At 40.6% G+C, this 20,735-nt stretch overlaps 2 protein-coding genes across 9 annotated transcripts in view; both read left to right on the plus strand.

Moving 5' to 3' along the window:
- Positions 1-10,492, plus strand: part of FNBP4 (formin binding protein 4) — a 44,647-nt gene extending 34,155 nt beyond the window's left edge. For both annotated transcript variants that reach the window (XM_019412450.2, XM_019412451.2), the window contains exons 16-17: positions 5,988-6,145; positions 9,425-10,492. In XM_019412450.2, coding sequence (XP_019267995.2) covers positions 5,988-6,145; positions 9,425-9,515 — 249 coding nt within the window. In that variant the 3' untranslated portion in view covers positions 9,516-10,492. The remainder of the gene's footprint in view (positions 1-5,987; positions 6,146-9,424) is intronic.
- A 114-nt stretch (positions 10,493-10,606) lies between these two features.
- AGBL2 (AGBL carboxypeptidase 2) overlaps positions 10,607-20,735 on the plus strand; it is a 47,121-nt gene continuing 36,992 nt past the window's right edge. For 5 of the 7 annotated variants that reach the window (XM_019412452.2, XM_019412456.2, XM_019412457.2 and 2 more), the window contains exons 1-6: positions 10,607-12,028; positions 12,214-12,346; positions 12,608-12,671; positions 13,855-13,989; positions 17,886-17,939; positions 18,677-18,862. In XM_019412452.2, coding sequence (XP_019267997.2) covers positions 12,311-12,346; positions 12,608-12,671; positions 13,855-13,989; positions 17,886-17,939; positions 18,677-18,862 — 475 coding nt within the window. In that variant the 5' untranslated portion in view covers positions 10,607-12,028; positions 12,214-12,310. The remainder of the gene's footprint in view (positions 12,029-12,213; positions 12,347-12,607; positions 12,672-13,854; positions 13,990-17,885; positions 17,940-18,676; positions 18,863-20,735) is intronic. The other 2 variants (XM_019412453.2, XM_019412455.2) reach the window with 2 other exon arrangements.

Below are 20,735 nucleotides of genomic sequence, written 5' to 3' on the forward strand. Positions count from 1 at the left end.
TAATTTTTTAAAAATTTATTTTGGAAATAGAGCATGCAGACAAGCAGGAGAGAGGGGCAGAGGGAGAAAGGGAGAGAATCTTAAGCAGGCTCCATGCTCAGCACAGAACCCAACATGGGGCTCAGTCCCACATGACCCTGGGATCATGATTTGAGCCAAAATCAAGAGTTGGATGCTCAACCAGCTGAGACACCTGGGTGCCCCCTGGCTATTCTTTATTTTTGTTTATTTATTTTGAGAGAGAGAGCATGCACACTAGTGGGAGAGGGGGAGAGACAGAATCCCAAGCTGATGCCACACTGTCAGTTAAGAGCCCAGCATAAGGGTCGATATCGCAAACCATGAGATCATGACCTGAGCTGAAATCCAGAGTCAGACACTTAACCGACTGAGCCACCCAGGCACTGTGGCTTAAAATATTTTATTTCTTAAAATAAGTTCTGCCGTTTTCTTTCCATATTCCTAGGATTCCCATAATGCATATATTAGTCCACTTAATGGTGTATTATAAATTACTTAGATTCTGTTCACTTTGCTTCATTTTCTTTTTTTTAATCTCTGAAAATGCACTTATGTATTTTCTTCAAATTCTTATATAAATTCTAATTAGTTAACATATACAGTGCAATATCGGTTTCAGGAGTAGAATTCAATGGTTCACAGTGTTTTTCTTTTTGCTCTGCAGACTCCATAATTTCAAATGACCTACCATCAATTTTGCTGATCCTTTCTTCTGCCTATCAGAGTTGGCTGTTGAGCTAATGAATTTTTCAGTTCACATTTTTCAGCTTCAGAATTTCTATTTGGTTTGCATTTTCTTACAGCTACCTGTCTGTTGATAATCTCATTCATGTGTAATTTTCCTGATTTCCTTTAGTTCTTTGCCTTTATTTTTCTTTAGCTCTTTGAATACATTTAAGACAACTGTTTTAAGGTCTTTAGTGAGCCTGAAGTATGTATTTATGGTTGGTTTCTAGAGATTTATTTTGTTCCTTTGAATGCACATGTTTGCCAGTTTCATCTGTGCTTTGTGATTTTTTTTCTTTGTTGAAAATGAGGCATTTGGCAAAACAACTGTCTCTCCCAGTCTTTGCACATGCGTTCTCTTTGTGGAAAGACCTTCATTAAGAAGCCCAGCATGAAGGTTTAGATCTCTTTGGGCCTTTTCTGGGCATCTATATCCCCTGTGTAGATTTTTTTTTTTTTTTTGTTAATTTTTTTTTTTTCAACGTTTTTTATTTATTTTTGGGACAGAGAGAGACAGAGCATGAACGGGGGAGGGGCAGAGAGCGAGGGAGACACAGAATCGGAAACAGGCTCCAGGCTCCGAGCCATCAGCCCAGAGCCTGACGCGGGGCTCGAACTCACGGACCGCGAGATCGTGACCTGGCTGAAGTCGGACGCTTAACCGACTGCACCACCCAGGCGCCCCTTTTGTTTTTTTTTTTTAAGAGTGTGCAAGCATGAGAGAGAGGTAGGGGGGAGACAGAGAATCTTAAGCATGTCCCAAGTTCAGTGCAGAGCCCGACGCAAGACTCAGTTCTACGACCCTGGGATCATGATTTGAGCCAAAATCAAGAGTCAGACACTCAACCAACCAAGCCACCCAAGAGGCCCCCCATCTGTATACATTTAATTTATTATTATTTTTTTTTTTTGAGTTTATGTATTTTGAAAGAGAGAGAACTTGTGTGCGAGCAAGCAGGGGAGGGGGAGAGAGAATTCCAAGCAGGCTCTTTGCTGTTAGCACAGAGCTGGATGTGAAGTTCGAACCTGCAAATCATGAGATCATGACCTGAGTTGAAACCAAGAGCCGGGTGCTCAATCAACTGAGCCACCCAGATGCCCCTTATTTTCATCTTCCTGTCTTACACCTTCTTTTTTCCTAGGAGCTTTATATGTTGTTTAGTATTCCTCTGCCCATAATCTCTGCTCCTAGGTATCCACAAGACTGCAGTTTCCCTGTGGTTTTCACAATGCTGCAGTACCTGCTGCTGCCTTTCATGGCTTCCAACCTGAGATTCAAAATATGCTGCCATTACCGCTTGAGCTCCAAGTTAGTCAATGTACCGAAACCAGTCCTTCAGGCAGCCGCAGACAGAAGAGAGAATATTTTACTCTTTTCCTTCTCTCCTCAGGTAGGGAACTGAGAATTGGGCTGTTTCATCCCAACCACACAGGAGAGGGTGGTGCAAAGGCAAGCAAACATGCCACAAAATCTCCTACCGTTTTGAGTGTGACTTTTTTTTGTTGTTTTTTGTTTTTTTTTAGATTTTATTTTTATGTATTCTCTAGACCTAACATGGGTCTCAAACTTAAAACCCTGAGATCAAGAGTCCTATACTCTACCTACTGAGCTAGGCAGGTGTCTCAAGTGTGGCTTCTTGATTGAGTGTTCTCTTGTTTGTTGCAGATCTTCATCTTGTTTCCAGAGTTCCCATAAAGCAATTTTAGTCTGTATTTGTTTTCATAATGTTTCCTTGGGGAAACAGGGCCTGGAGCTTCATGGCCTTCCATTTTACTGATGTCACGTCACATTCAGTGGCCACTTTTGAATGCCCTGATTACCCAAAGTTTCTCATCAGCTTTTTCTCTGTGTTGGCACTTTATCTGCCTGAACCAGAATCATTTCTCTAGGGATCAGCAGGGCAAATTCATTTGCCTTACCATGGTTAAAGGAACCTTACTGAATGAGATATGTGTTCACACAGAATAGGCCATGTGATTCCACTTGAAACCCCTTGTCCAGGTTAGTATTATGGTTTCAGAAATTATCCGGAAACAAAGTAAATATTATGGAAGTCAATGATAACAATTAGAACACTGTCTTTAATATAGTGTCAAGGTCTATACTATAGCATATATGGTTCTCCTGAGCCAACATACTGTTTACCACCTCCATATCTTTGCTTTGTCTACCAGTCCCACTACTTTTTGTTCTTTACACAATTAAATGTTAGAACAACGAGTGCTGGGGAATCATTTCTTGTACGAAGCCTTCCTTGACACTCTTTGTCCAATTCTCCAAAGATTTCATGCAGTAAGTAATTTCTTAGCCGGTCATGCTTTAATGGTTTTGTAAATAATACTTTAGGAAATCCAGAATTCTAATTTGTTAATATGTCATTTTTTATGTACTTCATATTAAAACAACGATAATCTTATCTTTCTTGTTACAGGCCATTTTAAAAGAATATAAAATAATATACTTCCTTGGATGTTTAAGAATATTTGAAATGCATGTTTTCAATCTTGTTGCTGAAGAATTTTGTGTGCAGCTTACTAGAAAATAAGCTAGGGGCGCCTGGATGGCTTAGTTGGTTAAGTGTCTGACTCTTGGTTTCGGTTCACGTCATGATCTCACAGTTCATGAGTTCAAACTCCACAGCAGAGCCTGCTTCAGATCCTCTGTCCCCCTTTCTCTCTGCTCCTCCCCTGCATGTGTTCTCTCAAGAATAAAATAAAACATTTATTAAAAATATCAAGTGTCCTAGGGGCGCCTGGGTGGCTTAGTCGGTTAAGCACCAAACTTCTGCTCAGGTCATGATCTCAAGGTTTGTGGGTTCGAGCCCTGCATCGGGCTCTGTGCTGACAGCTTAGAGCCTGGAGCTTGGTTCAGATTCTGTGTCTCCCTCTCTCTGTACCTCCCCTGTTCACGCTCTGTCTCTTTCTCAAAAATAAACGTTAAAAAAAAATTTAAAATACCAAGTGCCCTTAAAAAAAAAAAAAAAAGGCTAGAAAACAAGTCCTAGCCATTGGATCTTTATTCATCTGACTGCCTGTTCCCCTGTAAAAATGTGCTGGAACAGCCATTGCAGGGGCCCCTGGGTGGCTCAGTTGGTTAAGTGTCCAAGTTTAGCTCCAGTCATCATTTCATGGTTCTTGTGTTCAAGCCCCGTGTCGGGCTCTGTGCTGATAGTGCGGAGCCTGCTTGGAATTCTCTCCCCCTCTTTCTGCCCCTGTCTAACTTGCACTTTATCTCTCTCAAAATAAGTGAACTTTAAAAAGAAAAAAACAGCCAGTATAATTCTTTATCCATGGTTTTGGATGTGATTGGCAATAAATAACTTCTAAAACAACTTATTTTCCCATGACAGGAATCAAATGTGATAAAAATTTTTTTCACAAAACCCATAGAAGTCAAAAGGAAACAACAGTGACTCTACCTAGAGCTTTGGATTTTAGTCATGTTTGACAGTGTTCAGTGAGAGGTCATACGTCACCGAGCCCTCTGTCCACATATGACCGTTACTAGTTCATGTTACTTTTTACATGTATGGTTCCGTGCTAACCCCAGGTGGGCTGTTTTGGAGCTTGTTGGCAGGGTATGTATGCAGTGTGTGAGGCTGAACCACAGGTGAAATGACAGCCTAGAGTGTGGGGGTGTGTGGGGCTAAAGGTGTAAACGCAACAGATGGAGCACTAAGTTCTCCAGAACGTTAAGAACTGTCCATTACAGTCAAAATACGGTATTGAGCAGAGAGCAAAGTAATAGAAGAAAGACTGAAAATCTAAAACTTACTTTCTCAGGTTTTGGGGAATTAAGAAATATCTCTCAAGTACAGGCAGGAAAAACAGGGTGGGCCCCCATACCTGGTCCAAGATGAGCCCAGCAGCGCTTAATCACACCTACCACTCAACTGCTTGTTGTGTTTCTAGTGTAACCTGGTCAGGTCTTCAAGTACATAGCTCTTCAAAATACAGGGATAAAAAACATGTTTCCCCCCATGTCTGATACAGGAGCCTTTGAATTTCCCATAACTAATCACAGATTCAACAAATTTGGTTTTTGGTTTTATTTATTTTTTTAACATGATCAGGTTTTTTTTGTTTTTAATGTTTATTTATTTATTTTTGAGAAGGGAGTGTGCAAGAATGAGTAGGGGAAGGGCAGAGAGAGATGGAGAATCCGAAGCAGGCTCCAGACTCCGAGCCGTTAGTGCAGAGCCTGATGTGGGGGTTCTAACTCATGAACTGTGAGATCATGAACTGAGCCAAAGCCGGATGCTTAACTGAGTGAGCCACCCAGATGCAGGTGCCCCTCAACAAGTATATTTTTGAGGCATACTATTTGTCAGGCATTCTCCCCAGAAGCTGGGGACGCAGAAGTGAATCAAATGTTTGTGGGGGAATACAAAAGAATACAAACCAAAGAAGTGGGGGAATGGGGTCGGGGAGACAGATAAGCAAATGCATACATGTTTGGTGCTTTAAAATGCAGTGAGAAAAAACAAGCAGTGTCAGGACAGAAAGTGGTCTTTGGGAGGTGGTGCTGTTTCCAGTTAGGTTGGTCGGGGAAGGCCTCTTTGCTAGGGTGCCATTGATCAGAAGCCTGATGATAGTGATAGAGCAAACCGTGTTGGATATATGTAGGCCTACTTTTGCTACTTTCACAAGATTTTTTTTTTTTATTCTGAAAGTAAATACTTACTATAGAAAAAATTTAGAAAATGAAGATGAACCAAAAAACTTTTATTATATCTCCTCTTAGAACCATTAATATTTTGATACATCTTGCTTTGTAAATATTTGTTGTCATTGACTTTGTTGCTGTTTCCAGGAAAGCTGGTCATTTGTTTCTCAGCTCTATTTTACTTAATGTGAACACTGCATTTAGTTAAAATTTGCAAGAGGAAACACTGTAATTCTGAGATAAGGGCAACAGTTTTGAATTCCATAGAATAATGAGGCTGAAGGAAATTTTTCTGACCTAATTTTATAAAAACACATTTATGGGTTTGGTTTTTTTTCCAGTTTTTAGAATTTTGACCAAGCATTAATTAGATTTATAGTTGGTAGAAATTTCGGGCAAGAATTTATAATAGTATTTATTTTTTGTGTTTCTGTCCTTTTGATTTTTTTTTTTTTGTCCTTTTGATTTTAAAGTTTACTTATTCCTTAGATGTAAGAAGAACCTTGATCTTGTGTGGATCTTATTTCCATATTTTATGTATTTTCTTCTTTCTGACCTTTACCCTTTGTTCTAGGCAAAGAAGAGTAAAACCAAAATGCCGTCTTTGGTAAAGAAGTGGCAGAGTATCCAGCGTGAGTTAGATGAAGAGGAGAACTCTAGTTCCAGTGAAGAGGACCGGGAATCAACTGCACAGAAGCGAATCGAAGAGTGGAAACAGCAGCAGCTGGTCAGGTAAACAAAAGCCCCCAGATGAGTGGGTTATGGTGGTGGTTTTAAAGCAGCAGTCATATTCTTTAAATCACAATCCTTAATTTTTGATATATTTTACAAACCTTTATCTAAAAGTTTATAAGTCATAATGAGTATTTCCCTGTGAGAATTATGATCTACCCTTTTCCAAAATTATAGATATCAAGAGTTTAAAATTTTTTTTAATGTTTATTTTTGAGAGAGAAAGACCATATGAGTGGGGGAGGGGCCAAGAGTGAGGGGAGACACAGAATCCAAAGGAGGTTCCAGCCTCTAAGCTGTCAGCACAGAGCCAGACCCAGGGCTCAAACCCACAAACTGTGAGATCATGACATGAGCTGAAGCCGGGCACTTAACCGACTGAGCTATCCAGGCATCCCAGAGATAACAGTTTTAATACTTTATCCTACTGATTGTTTCTCTTAAGCAAAAAGACTGTCTTTAACATACCTGTCTTAGCATACCAGGAAAAATACCTGTCCCACTTACCATGTAGATCCAATAGACCCTTTCATAAATTTTTTTTGAAATTATTTTACAGGGGCACCTGGTGGCCCAGTCGGTGAGGCATCTTGATTCTTGATTTCAGCTCAGGTCATGATTTCACGGTTCATGGGATAGAGCCCCACGTTGGGCTCTGTACTGATAGGGCCTACTTGGGATTCTCTCTTTCTCTCTCTGCTCTCTCCCCCTCTCATACTTTCATGCATGCCCTTTCTCTCTCAAAATAAATAAACATTTAAAAAATTATTTTGCAAATAATTTACAGAAGTTAAAGGGAGGGGGAGGGGGTGTGCCTGGCTGGCTAGTCAGTAGAGAATACAACTCTTAATCTTGGGGTTGTGTTCAAGCCCCACTTTTATTATTTTTTTAATATTTTATTTATTTTTTAGAGAGACAGAATGGGAGTGGGGGAGGGGCAGAGAGAGAGGGAGACACAGAATCCACAGCAGGCTCCAGGCTCCGAGCTGTCAGCACAAGAGCCTGATGTGGGGCTTGAAATCTTGAACCGTGAGGTCATGACCTGAGCCCAAGTCGGACGCTTAACCAAGACTGAGCCACACAGGCGCCCCTGTTCAAGCCCTGCTTTGAGTGTATAGCTTACTTAAAAAAAAATTTTAAAAGAGGAGGGGAGAAAACTTCATTAGAGATTTTTCTAAGAATGTAAGCATAGCTAACTCAAATTTTTTTCTTTATTTTCTTGGTTTTAAAGGTGTCCAGACTAAAATGAGTAACATTCTTTGGATGCAACTAATTGTTTAGTTGTTACAACATAACCTGGAAGATACTTATCTCATAAATAGTGCTGCCATATTTCAGATTCATCTTTGATAGGTTCTAGCTTATCATTGCTTCTGGTTCTTAACATTTGCAACATTCATAAATGTAATACTTAACGAAACCATTTGGAAGAGGATAGCCATCTTTTGTTTCCTAATTGAAGGCATTTTTAGTTTTAGATATATAAACACCAATTAGAATGGTCACTGTAAGAGGTTTTTTGTTCCTAAAATATCTATTTCTGCAGTCATTATATACCTGCTTTCAGCATTTGTCTACTTATAAACCCTCTGAAATGAATTTTAGCATACAGCATCATAAAACCTGAAGGATTCCTGTCGTGTCATGTTAGGGAAATGACATAATCCTGGTTCTTTTTGTTTGTTTGGTTTTTGTTAATATTTATTTTTGAGAGAGAGAGAGCATGAGCAGGGGAGGAACAGAGAGGGAGGGAGACACAGAATCCGAAGCAGGCTCCAGGCTCTGAGCTGTCAGCACACAGCCTGATGTGGGACTTGAACTCACAAATCCTGAGATCATGACCTGAGCTGAAGTCAGGTGCTTAACTGACTGAGCCATCCAGGCACCCCAGTCCTGATTCTTGTTACAAAATAATTGGGTGGTGGTGTTCCTTTCTAATGAGAAAATTATACTTCTTTTTTTGTTAGAGATACACTGTTCACACATGAATCTCAAATTTGAGAAAATTCATCTAGGATGTGGTCCTCTTCGTACCCATAGTCTGAAATGTTACTTACCCAATAAATTTTACCATCATAATTATTAGAATGTACAGTGCCACTGTCTGTTTGCTTTTATCCTTTGGTTTAATACTTGCAAAGCAAAGCAGGGGCACCTGGCTGGCTCAGTCGGTAGAGCATGCAACTCTTGATCTCGGGGTCACGAATTCAAGCCCCACTTGGGGCATAGAGCTTACTTATAAATAGTAATAGTATGGGGGAGGGGGGGCGTACTATGAATGAAGATGTTGCCTCCAGACTCTTTTACTTCCTTGAAAGGTTACATGCTTTTGGGGGGCAACACAATAAGAAAGCTGGGGATGCTGTTACTGACAATTTGTGCTTTTGCCTCATCCTTGTAGGCGATTCTGTTACTTGGGTTTTCTTATTATTTTAGTCTTTTTGGTATTGCTGGAAATTGAGTAATGATTAATTCCTAACAATGATGAAATAGGAAACTATTTCAAAATGATAGGTGGGGAATCACAAAAGATACTGTATTTAGATTATTTTAGATTTATAGAGATTTATAAAATGGATCCAATGCACCCATTCTGGTAATTATAGTGTCTGAGTTTAACGTATTTTGAAGATGATTGAATAAGCTATGTGATAGCAATGCTTACAAATAGTTAGAACTGTTCGAAAGAGAATTTCAAAAACATTATATCCAAAGGTCTTTGATAGTAAGTTGAAGGTTAAAATATATCTTTCCTAAAGAATTGTAACTCCTTGGGGCTAAGAAAAACTTTCACAAGAATTGTTGTATTCCTTCAATGTGACTTTAATGGTTACTGGAGATAGATAAAACTAAGCATGCACTCACGTATCCATAAAACTGTAGAGAGAGTATATCTTTGGTTGACCCATCAGAATTAAGAAATTTGATGAAGAATATGCTGGTACTTAGCTGAGAAACTGTTCTTTAAAACTTTATTTTTGAGAGAGAGAATGAGTGTGAGTGGGGGAGGGGCAGAGAAAGAGGAGGAAGGAGACTCTGGAGACGTCAGTGCAGAGGCTCGATCTCAGTTCTTGACCTCCTGACCTGAGCCATAATCCAGAGTTGGATGCTTAACTGACTGAGCCACGCAGGCACTCACTCCTGAGAAACTTTTGAAGCATTGTAATGAACGTAGTTGTGATGGGTCAGATTTTCAGTGTTAGGCAGTGGCTTTTGTTAGGAAATAAACAGTTTCATATTTTTTCTTTCCAGTGAATAATCTGTATGTTGTTTTCACAGTGGCATGGCAGAGAGAAACGCTAATTTTGAAGCGCTTCCTGAGGATTGGCGAGCAAGACTGAAGAGAAGGAAAATGGCTCCAAACACATAGTTTGGGGTGGGGTGGGGGTGCTTTTTTTATAGGTTGTTTTTGTTTGTTTTTTTGTGCATTCAGTTCAGAGTCTTAACCAGTTTTACTGTCGTCAGTAAACAAAATGTTATGAGGGAGAGCATATAAATTTCCTGGGCAAAAGCATAGACATACAAAGTTTTCACATTTGTGAAATGTAATTTTTCTGTTTTGCTGAAGGGTGAGGTGAGGTTGACTGAATGCTTTGACATGGCTGCCTTTATTTTCACACTGGCAAACTCAGCGTATTAGGTACATTAACCTCTGATTGGGAACATGTGGTTCATGAGTATAATACCTCAGTGGAGGACTCACTGACAAAAAGTGAAGGATTTTCCTGTCTAGTAGAGGCTCATTTAGTTCCTAGTGTGGCTCTCTCTCATTAACTTCTACTCCAGAACAAGTGCAATTAAGAAGGCAGCTCTGTATTCTGTTTTGCTTAACTGGGATTATCGGAATCTCTGACGTCTTCTTCTAGCCTGCCACCCCTGAAGTGCTGAGGTATATTGAGGTGTTTACCTTGTGCTGACAGATGGCCACACTCTTTAGAGGATTCTCACAGATTCTAGAACTGATAGCTCAGTCATTTCACACACTAGTGGCATATTTAAATCTCAATACAGGCAGCAGCAGGTGTTCATATCTTTAATTTTGAGGACTTCCCCCCTCACATGTGTGGCAGTAAATGTAACAAGAGCCACTGTATGTATTAATGTGTCTCCATTGTCTTAACCTTGTTCCAAAATTCACCTCCCTTTTATGTGAATGTACTCTCCATAAAATTCCAGTATTTAAAAAGCAGTTTACTGTTCTGTACTTTCTATTGTATCACAATCAGGTAAAAGTCACTTTAAACTGAAGAAAAGGCAAATTGTGTTTTAAAGCTGTTTGTATTTCTCCAGTTTCTGACCTTGTAAATTTGTATATATGCACTAATAAAGCTTTTTTTATACTTCTGATTGGTTATCCTTGCTCTTCCAAGCCTGTTATATCATGATTGTACAATCAAGACTTTGTAAGTCCAGTCATACTTGTCTTTTATCAAATACAGCATAACGCATGTGTAAACACTGAAGAGAACAGCTCTCTGGAAAAAGAGCAGCAGGATCTTGAGTCATTTGTGGGTGGGAGAGCTGTGGGGACGGTGAGAAAACAGGCTTCTAGCACCAGAAGGTACTCTGTGACTTAAATTTTGGAGCTTGTATACTATAATATTAGCTAACGTTTGACCTAAAATCCTGGAAATGATGTAATGTGGTTAACATTTTAAGATTGCTTTATTCCCTCTGACTATAAAAGTAACCTCTACTTTGGTTATATTCCTATAAAATTAACCAAAGACAACAGTTAATAGTTTGATTTTTATTCCAGTACATTTATATGCATAGGAGTTTTACCTACTGGGTGTCCTGTATATCAGTGTGTTTTATTTACGATTAATGCAAGTGTTGGGGTGACATTTTGTATATAAACTTTTTCTTATAATTTTACTAGAGCAAATTTCTAGAAAAGCTACCAACTAGCAAAGCTTTTAACTCCCTAGCAGTTCTCTAGACGTGTAGGAGTTGTTGCAGAGCACCAGTACGTTTGTCATTATCTTAACAGAATGGAGCACTTTCCAAAGTCAGATAATTCCATGGTCAAAATGTGTGGTTTCAGTTTTGTAATTTTTCAATTCTAGCTATGGGCTGCTGAGACTATAAGGTCAAAGAAAAGGGGAATCCGCTCCATCTGAGCAACACTTACCAGTTACCTAAACCTAAGGAATGGCAAAGAAGTCTGGAATTACTCTTGAGGCCTGCTAACTGATACTGTATTCACCGGTCTAATTTTGGTGCCCCAGAAGCGGGGCTGCAACTGAAAGGAGGAATCAGTGTGAAGAGCTGGAGGCTGGCCAGTCTTCCACCTTTTCTAGGTTCCTCCCTCATACCCTGGAGGCGGGGCCTCGCTCCCCGGAAGCGTCCGGCCACCCTGCTCTCCTACTTCCGCTCCGTCGTTGCTAGGCTACCGGGGCCCTAGCAGCAGAAAGCCGCGGCAGGCGAGTGCTGCAAGCGTGTTCTCTGGGAGCTGAGCGTTTCGGCCGCTGTCCCTGCAGTGAGGTGGCCTTCCGCCTGGCTTAGGCTCCTTTGTCCGGGACGGGCCGGGGAGCGGAGGCGATCGCACCCTTCCCCTGCCTTTCTAGGAAATCTCCACGCCCCCGCCCCTATTCTTCGGGAAACTGCCCCTCACCTCCTTCTCCAGCACCAGAAAGCCCTGAACCCCTGGGTCCCGTTTTCGCGGGCCCACACTGCGGGCCCCTGACCTTTCTTCTCTACCCCGAGGCGACTCCGTCGCATCCCTCTACCCCCCACCCCCATTCGCAATTCTTTCACTTTCCTGTTGCGTCCTGGTGGTGGGCATCTCCCTCCTCGGAGAGGGAAGCATGGGACCAGCACGGGTCCAGGCGCCTCCGGAGGCAGAGGCTGGAAGACAAACCGCCCTCCCTAGTTCCTCAGGTGTGCCTCCGAGCCTCAGAGTGGGAACCAGTAGCCAGGTGCTTGTATGTGTGAGAAGCTGGGTTGGCAGGGAAGAGGGAGCGATGCGGCAGGGTTTCCTAAAATTCGCTGAGAGCCGCGCAGGTGGAGGAGGGTGGGGGAGAATATCGGCAGTTTTTTTCAGTTGTCCTGTTCTGGTGTTTTAGCTTCTGTGTAATCAGCTGCCCTTTTGGAAATCGGGCGGGGGTTGTGGCTGGACGCCGGTGTCACTGACTTGTCTTCAGCATAGAATGCAGAAGTAACATGTTCCCAGCACTGGAAACAGAGGTAAAGCAGGAGGTTGGTACACTCCCCTCTCCAGGAACTCCACAGAAATCCAGTACTTCTATATCAGAAGGTATATTCTGGTGGCACCTTTTTCCGGCAGGAGATCTTGATCCCCAAGATAGAATAATTTGCATGAATGTCTTTCACTCGGTTTGTTTACGGAATCCTTGGGTATACTGTCCTTTGCAACAAATACTTCTTGTGTGCCTTTTGTTAAGAGTTCAGTATTACTTGAAAGGACTTTCGTGATTGAGATGACTTTTCCTTTCACAGTCTCTTCCTGATCCCTATGAAGACTTTATGTACCATCATCTTCAATACTATGGCTACTTTAAAGGTAATATCTCATTCTTACCTAGCATCACCTTTTCTGCCTTCATGGAGTAAATGGTTTGATTAACTGGAAGAGTTGCACTTGGATGAACTAATGGCGAATTTTTCTAGCACTATAAGGGAAAGGTGAAGGGAAGTGAAAAGTACTTCCTTTCTCCATTGCTGTGCTGCTGTGTGTCACCTCTTTTGAGTGTGTATACAAGAGTCTGTCTATCCTTGGGCCAATACCACCACCCTTTCTTAATTATACCATATGGCATTTAAATAGTCTTGATAATCTGGAAAGACATGGCCTGCATCTTGTCCACAAGTCTCTTGGCTGTTCTTACCTTTTCCATTGTATTGAATCTGTAGATCAAATTTCAGAAGAAGTGAGAATTTTCTAATACTGGTTCTGCAATCTATGAATATACTCTGTTTCCTCGTCTACATAGGTGTTGTTTAATGTCTCCCAATAAAGATTTGTAAATTCGTCATGGGACTTTGTATCGTTAGGCTACCATAAATGGTATCTTTTTAAATTTTGATTCTCTTTGTTCCTAGTATCTAGAAATAAAATTAAGTTTCATTATTGATTTTATTTCTATCAACCTTGTTAAACTTTCTTATTAACTGTTTCATTTTTAAAGTGATAATTTGTGGGGCACCTGGGTGGCTCAGTTGGTTAAGTGTCCGACTTCGGCTCAGGTTACGATCTCACAGTTCGTGGGTTTGAGCCCCACATCGGGCTCTTTGCTGACAGCTTGAAGCCTGGAGCCTGTCCCTCTCTTCTGTGTCTCCCTCTCTTTCTGCCCCTCCCCTGCGCGCACTCTCTCTCTCTCAAAAATGAATAAACGTTTAAAAAATAATAATAAAGTGGTAATTTGTTGAAAACAATTTCCAGTTAGCCAGATTCAAGAGCCCTCAAGACAAAGCAGCTTTGGGCACCTTTCTCTTTCCACTGTACCATGCTGCTTCTCAAGTCTCTCCTCACTGTAAAATGGAGAAAATGATGCTTAGCTCACGTAAATTGGAATATGAAAGCTTTTTGGAAAATAGGACATGTTCATTGTAAAAGCCTGCCGTGGGTGATGGGTGGTGACAGAAGTAGTGGCGGGTTTGGTAGTGGTCGTGGTTTTGGTATTAACCTAGATGTTACAGGTGATGAACTAGCCTTCCAGCACCTTTGTTTAATTGTCTATTCATAGGTCACAGAGGTAGTTTACCAACCTCAGCTACACACCAGCATGTTTGGAAGAATAATCCTCGATACCTGTTGAGCGGCTCTTTTGGAGAAAGACAGGGTATGGTACCAGACCCTCTGCAAAAGGAGAAGCTTCTGTGTGAGTAATAATCAGTGTCTGTGAACCCCAGAATTCAGTTGCCTTGAGCAACTCCTTCAGGTATTGAGGAGAATATGGCCTAACTCGAGAGAAGCCAGAGAAGCAGCCTTGGCCACCGTTTCCTGACATCACTCAAAAATGTTCTATCTAGGGGCGCCTGGGTGGCGCAGTCGGTTAAGCGTCCAACTTCAGCCAGGTCACGATCTCGCGGTCTGTGAGTTCGAGCCCCGCGTCAGGCTCTGGGCTGATGGCTCAGAGCCTGGAGCCTGTTTCCGATTCTGTGTCTCCCTCTCTCTCTGCCCCTCTCCCGTTCATGCTCTGTCTCTCTCTGTCCCAAAAATAAATAAAAAACGTTGAAAAAAAAAAAATTAAAAAAAAAAAAATGTTCTATCTAGATCCACTTTGGAGTATAGGTTTTAAATTAAAATACTATACCTTCTGGATTATCTTTTTCTTCAAATTGTTGGAAAATTTGTTAAGACTCTTTGGTCAAGAGGAGCACATTGATTTTTACACAGATTTGATGGATGTATTTGTTAAGGCAGTTTGCATAATAGTGGTGGAAACCAGGGGACTCCTGGGTGGATCAGCCAGTTGAACCTTCCAACTTTATTTCGGGTCATGATCTCACAGTTCATGGGTTCAAGCCCCACGTCAGGCTCTGTGCTGACAGCTCAGAGCCTGGAGCCTGCTTCAGATTTTCTGTCTCCCTCTCTCTCTGCCCCTCTCCCACTCATGGTCTCTCTCTCTCTCTCTCTCTCTTTCAAAAATAAACATTAGAAAAAATAAAAAAAAAAAAAGAATGGTGGAAACCAATTTCAGCTAGCTTAAGCAAAAAATAAGTTTTCACAAGGATTTTATAGGTTCCTTCTGGAATCTAAGGGCAGGTGTGCAGTTGAATTTCTCCCTCAATACATATGCAACCAAAAGTCAATTCACTTTTCTTTTCCCCATATCCTCCCCTGATCCCAGTTTAAGCTGCCATCATTTCTCATTATTGAAACAGCCCCAGTACTTGGTCTCCTGAATTCTTCTCTTGTTTCATGCTAACCCCTTCCAGTCTGTTTTCCACACAGCATTATTCTTTTTTATATGCAAATCTGATTGTGCCCTTTTTCTAGTTAAAACCTGTGAATGACATGACTCAAAAGCCATAAAATACTGTGAAGAAAGCAAAATAACAAACTGAAAAAGAAAAAGTTTGCGACAAATATGTCAAAGGATTACAGTCCTTAACATAACAGGCTCTTACAAATCAATATGTAAAAGATGACCAGACAGGAAAATGGGCAAAGACAACCAAAGCAGAAAAAGACATGAGCAAGCCTTTCCTAAAAACAAATACAGTCGACAGGCTTATGGAAAGATGCTCGATTTCACGTCCGATTAAAGATACAAATCAAAATGTCAAGGTGCCGTTTTTTTAATTATGGGATTTGGGAAAAAAAGCTTTTTTTAATGACACCTAGTATATATAGGTCAGGGTATGGGGGAACACTCCTCCACTGCTGTCAGGGATGTGAACAGGTAGACTATTTTAGGAAGGCAATTTGACACTACCTGGGAAATTTAGTACAGTGCACGACCCTTGACGCAGCAATTCTGTTTTAAAATCTATGTCTGCGCACATCCCAGTGCCCTGAAGGCTCTTCCATTCTGTGTCCCAGGGCTCCTGACAGGGAGTTAGAAAGGCAGGGGTTGAGCGAAGGAGACTCATCTGGGTGGGATGGCTTAGGAGCCAGCTGATTGCCCCACACCCTTCAGTTTCCTCCTGCCCCATTTAACTGACACTCAAGATAACATTCATAAGAAATGATTGCCAGGCTCAGTAGAATAAAAAACATGAATGCAAAATCAGCTGGTAGAGGCAACAGTGTGAATGAGGTTTAGAGTGTGATTGATAATAGGATGTGCCCGGGAACCTGTGGGTGGACTTATAGAAGTCTCCTCCTACGATAAGTTCATCTCAGCCTTACTGCTTCTGTCCACTTTGTTCACAGTAAGGGGTAGTCCTCACAGGACAATGCAGCTGTAAATGCATGATCCTTATAGTAAATTGAGAATCTCAGTGGTATTAAGGAAAAATGATCTTCAGAGCAACCAGCCTCCAGACTTTTTTTCCTGTTTTGGTCGTTGAAGTAAAGATCTTTTTGCATCATCTTTGTAGCAAAGTATTTTTATGCTGTTGGTTTTTTAACCAGAAAAGAACAAAGAGAAAAAGGAATGGGTTACAATACAATCTGCTTATTTAAAAAAAGAAGAAAAAATAATAAAGAAGGGCACCTAGGTGGCTCAGTCAGTTACAGTTAAGTGGTCCAACTTTGGCTCAGGTCATGATCTCATGGCTCGTGAATTGGTGCCCTACATCGGGCTCTATGCTGACAGCTTAGAGCCTGGAGCCTGCTTTGGATTCTGTGTGTCTCTCTCTGCCCCTCCCTCACTCATTCTCTGTCTGTCTCTCTCTTTCACTCTCTCTCTCTCTCAAAAATAAATAAGCATTAAAGAAAGTAAATGAATAAAACAAAAGAAAAGGAATATATGTGTAAAGTTGCAAATTCAAATGGCAGAAAAAAAGGAAAACTAAAAGCCCTCCGTGCCCTACTCCTGATAAAGTCATTATTGTCTTAATTCTTTTCATATATCCTCATGTATCTGTGTATTCTTGTCTTTTTAATTACTCACAGGAGATACTATACACAATACTATAATACTATAACTTTGATATTTTTTTTTCCATTTAATAATACACCTTACAGAGCTTTTTCAAATGAGCACACACACAATTTTTTACCTCATCTTTTTTTTTTTTTTAACGTTTATTCATTTTTTGAGAGACAGAAAGAGAGCATGAGTGAAAGAGGGGCAGAGAGAGAGGGAAACACAGAATTCCAAGCAGGTTCCAGGCTCTGAGCTGTCAGCACAGAGCCTGACATGGGGTTTGAACTCACAAACCACGACCTGAGCCAAAGTTGGACGCTTAACCGACTGAGCCACTCAGGCACCCCTACCTCATCTTTTTTAAGGGCACCTACAGTATTCCACCTGATTAATATGTCATAATTATTTTAACTTCCCTTTTGATGTTTTCGTTGTTTCCACATTTTTGTTATTTGAACATTGCTTCAGTAAGCGTCTTAGTATGTGTAGTTTTTTTCTTTTTAAGTTTATTTATTTATTTTGAGAGAGAGAGCGAGCAGGGGAGGGGCAGAGAGAGAAGGAAAGAGAGAGAATCCCAAGCAGGCTCCACACCATCAGCACGGAGCCCGACATGGGGCTTGAACCTACGAGGCATGAGTTCATGACCTGAGCCAAAGCAAAAGTTGGGCATTTAACCGACTGAGCTACCCAGGCGTCCCTGTATGTGTATCTTGATGAATTTTTGTGAGAAAATCTATAAAGTAAATTCTTAGCAGTGGGATTGCTGGATCAATGGTTCTGTATTTTAAATGTTACTAGATAAACTGCCAAACTGCTTTCCAGAAAGTTTGTACTGATTTGCCCACTTGCCAGCAGGTTCTGAGAGTACCTGTTTACTTAACACCTGTGCCAGAATGAATGTGAAAACACATAAATGCTTTTTGTGTCTGTTAGGTAAAAAAGTGGTATTTCCTTGTCATAGTGGTTTACATTTCTTGATGTAAAGCTGAGCAGCTTTACCATCTTTCCAAATGTTTATGATCCCCCCTCCCCTCATTAAACTAGGGAAAAAATTAAGAGACAGAAAAAACAGGGCCCTGAAATTAAAAAGAAAAAATTTTAGAGAAAGAAAAGAAAAAAAGAAGGAAAAATGGGGCCCTAAATGGGGGTGGAGGATGGAAAGGGATAGAGAAAGAGGGAAGAAAAAAGAAAGTCACAGATCCCTAGGACAAACCATGCCTCCTTCTTCCTCTTTCTAGGGCCCACCTGTATATCTTCACCTGTGCATAGACAGATAGAAGCTGTGAGCAGAGGTATTCCATGTCCTTCCAGACCCGAAAACTCATGCTGCTGCTTTACAGAAATACGTCTTCACTCCCTGCTCTCCCCTCCAGATCTGGCACTCACCACACCCAGGGGCTTTTGGCCTTTCCTTCCCCCTCTCCTTGCCTTTCTTTGCCTTCTTCCTCTCATTTCTCTTCTTTTTCTCCGTCCTGGGAGCCTCTTTTCCTCCTTTCTTTCTCATTCTTTTTCCCAAGAGCTCATCTTTCTCTCCTGCCCCTGCTCGCTCCTCTTCGTTAGTTTCTGTGTCCTCTCAACCATTGTATTTTGAATTTGAAAGTTAATTTGTAGATTATTTCTACAAATTAGTTAATAGTTATTAGTGTTGTTAATAAAGTCTTACGTACTTTTCTCTAAAACGCTAACGGATGAAATGCAGTTTCCTCTTTTGCCTCTCTCTAAGCAAAAATAATATGACATAATTTGATTTAAAAAACAAAAAAGTTTCTTCTAACTTACTCTAAACCTTTACATTTAAATATTTAATAGATTGTGTAGAATTTTAATAATGTAGAATTTTAACTTTGCATAATGTCAATGCTGTCGTCTTGGACTAAATCTCCTTCTTGAAGGAGACACCTGTCTTAGGATTGTGCACCTGTGCTCATATTTTAATACAGTGCTTCAAGTTACTTGGTTGTCACATTTGAGCTGTAAAGTCACCAAGGAGAAAAGGAAAGCTGTTCACTCATTCCCTTTCTCTCTGCAGATTCTCTTATGCTTAGTTCACCACTTCTTAAGAGCAGGCAGCTTCTTCATGATGAATTTGGTGAAGTCAGCCCATGTCTTCGAGAACCCCGAGATCTCTTTACCTTCTTCTCTAGCAGTGGGCCTCTGCAGGCTCCGAGGTGGCCAATAGAATGTGAGGTCATCAAGGAAAACCTTCATCATATTGGTAATGTGACTTCTGTGTCGCGGTGCTGTCCTGACAGACATTATTATGAGAACCTATTAAGTCCAGCGTACTGAAGTACAAGGCAGGACAGATTCAACATCTGTTAGCTCATCCTGAAATGATTAAGCCCTGGGAAACTGATATACACTGGTCAAAGTAAAAGTTACACTAATGTGTAAGCTCAAATGCTTCAGGGTTTATTGGAATGGAGGGATACCTTTCTAGAGGCCGAAATATATCAGTACTTACATCTGCCTCAGTATTAATATGCTTGAGTTTTAGGAATTGTATTTTTTTTTTGACTCAAAATCACATGATGTAACATTTTTTTTTTTTTTACTTTTTTTAACTATTAGAATTTATTTTTTAAATGTTTTATATGTCATCTTTAGACATTTTCTATTATGATCTTTTTATTTGTTTATTTTATTTCATTTTATTATTATTATTTTTTAATTTACATCCAAGTTAGTTAGCATATAGTACAACAATGATTTCAGGAGTAGATTCCTTAGTGCCCCTTACCCATTTAGCCCATCCCTCCTCCCAGAATCCCTCCAGTGACCTTCTGTTTGTTCTCCATATTTAAGAGTCTCTTAGGTTTTTGTGCCCCTCCCTGTTGTTGTATTATTTTTGTTTCCCTTCCCTTATGTTCATCTGTTTTGTCTCTTAAAGTCCTCATATGAGTGAAGTCATATGATATTTGTCTTTCTCTGACTAATTTCACGTAGCATAATACCCTCCAGTTCCATCCTCATAGTTGCAAATGGCAAGATTTCATTCTTTTTGATTGCCGAGGAATATTCCATTGTATATATATACCACATCTTCTTTATCCATTCGTCCATTGATGGACATTTGGGCTCTTTCCATACTTTGGCTATTGTTGATAGTGCTGCTATAAACATGGGGGTGCATGTGCCCCTTTGAAACAGCGTACCTGTATCCCTTGGATAAATACCTAGTAGTGCAATTGCTGGGTCGTAGAGTAGTTCTATTTTTAATTTTTTGAGGAACTTCCATACTGTTTTCCAGAGTGGCTCCACCAGCTTGCATTCCCACCAGCAATGCAAAAGAGATCCTCTTTCTCCGCACCCTCGCCAACATCTGTTGTTGCCTGAGTTGTTCATGTTAGCCTTCTGACAGGTGTGAGGTGATATCTCATTGTGGTTTGATTTGTATTTCCCTGATGATGAATGATGTTGAGCATTTTGTCTTGTGTCAGTTGGCTATCTGGATGTCTTCTTTGGAGAAGTGTCTATTCATGTGTTTTGTCCATTTCTTCACTGGATTCTTTGTTTTTTGGGTGTTGAGTTTGATAAGTTCTTTATAGATTTTGGATACTAACCCTTTATCTGATAGGTCATTTGCAAATATCTTCTCCCATTCCATCGGTTGCCTTTTATTTTTGCTGATCGTTTCTTTCGCTGTGCAGAAGCTTTTTTATTTTGATGAGGTCCCAATAGTTCATTTTTGCTTTTGTTTCCCTTGCCTCTGGAGACATGTTGAGTAAGAAGTTGCTGAGGCCGAGGTCAAAGAGGTTTTTGCCTGCTTTCTCCTCAAGGATTTTGATGGCTTCCTGTCTTACATTGAGGTCTTTCATCCATTTTGAGTTTATTTTTGTGTGTGGTGTAAGAAAGTGGTCCAGGTTCATTCTTCTGCATGTCACTGTCCAGTTTTCCCAGCACCACTTGCTGAAGAGACTGTCTTTATTCCATCAGATATTCTTTCCTGCTTTGTCAAAGATTAGTTGGCCATACGTTTGTGGGTCCATTTCTGGGTTCTCTATTCCGTTCCATTGATCTGAGTGTCTGTTTTTGTGCCATAGGAGTTGTATTTTTACTAGCCTTGGTATAGCTGATGAACACTATAC

This window comes from Panthera pardus, unplaced genomic scaffold (genome assembly GCF_024362965.1).
Source record: "Panthera pardus isolate Hobbes unplaced genomic scaffold, ASM2436296v1 HiC_scaffold_12, whole genome shotgun sequence".
Taxonomy (NCBI): Eukaryota; Metazoa; Chordata; class Mammalia; order Carnivora; family Felidae; genus Panthera; species Panthera pardus.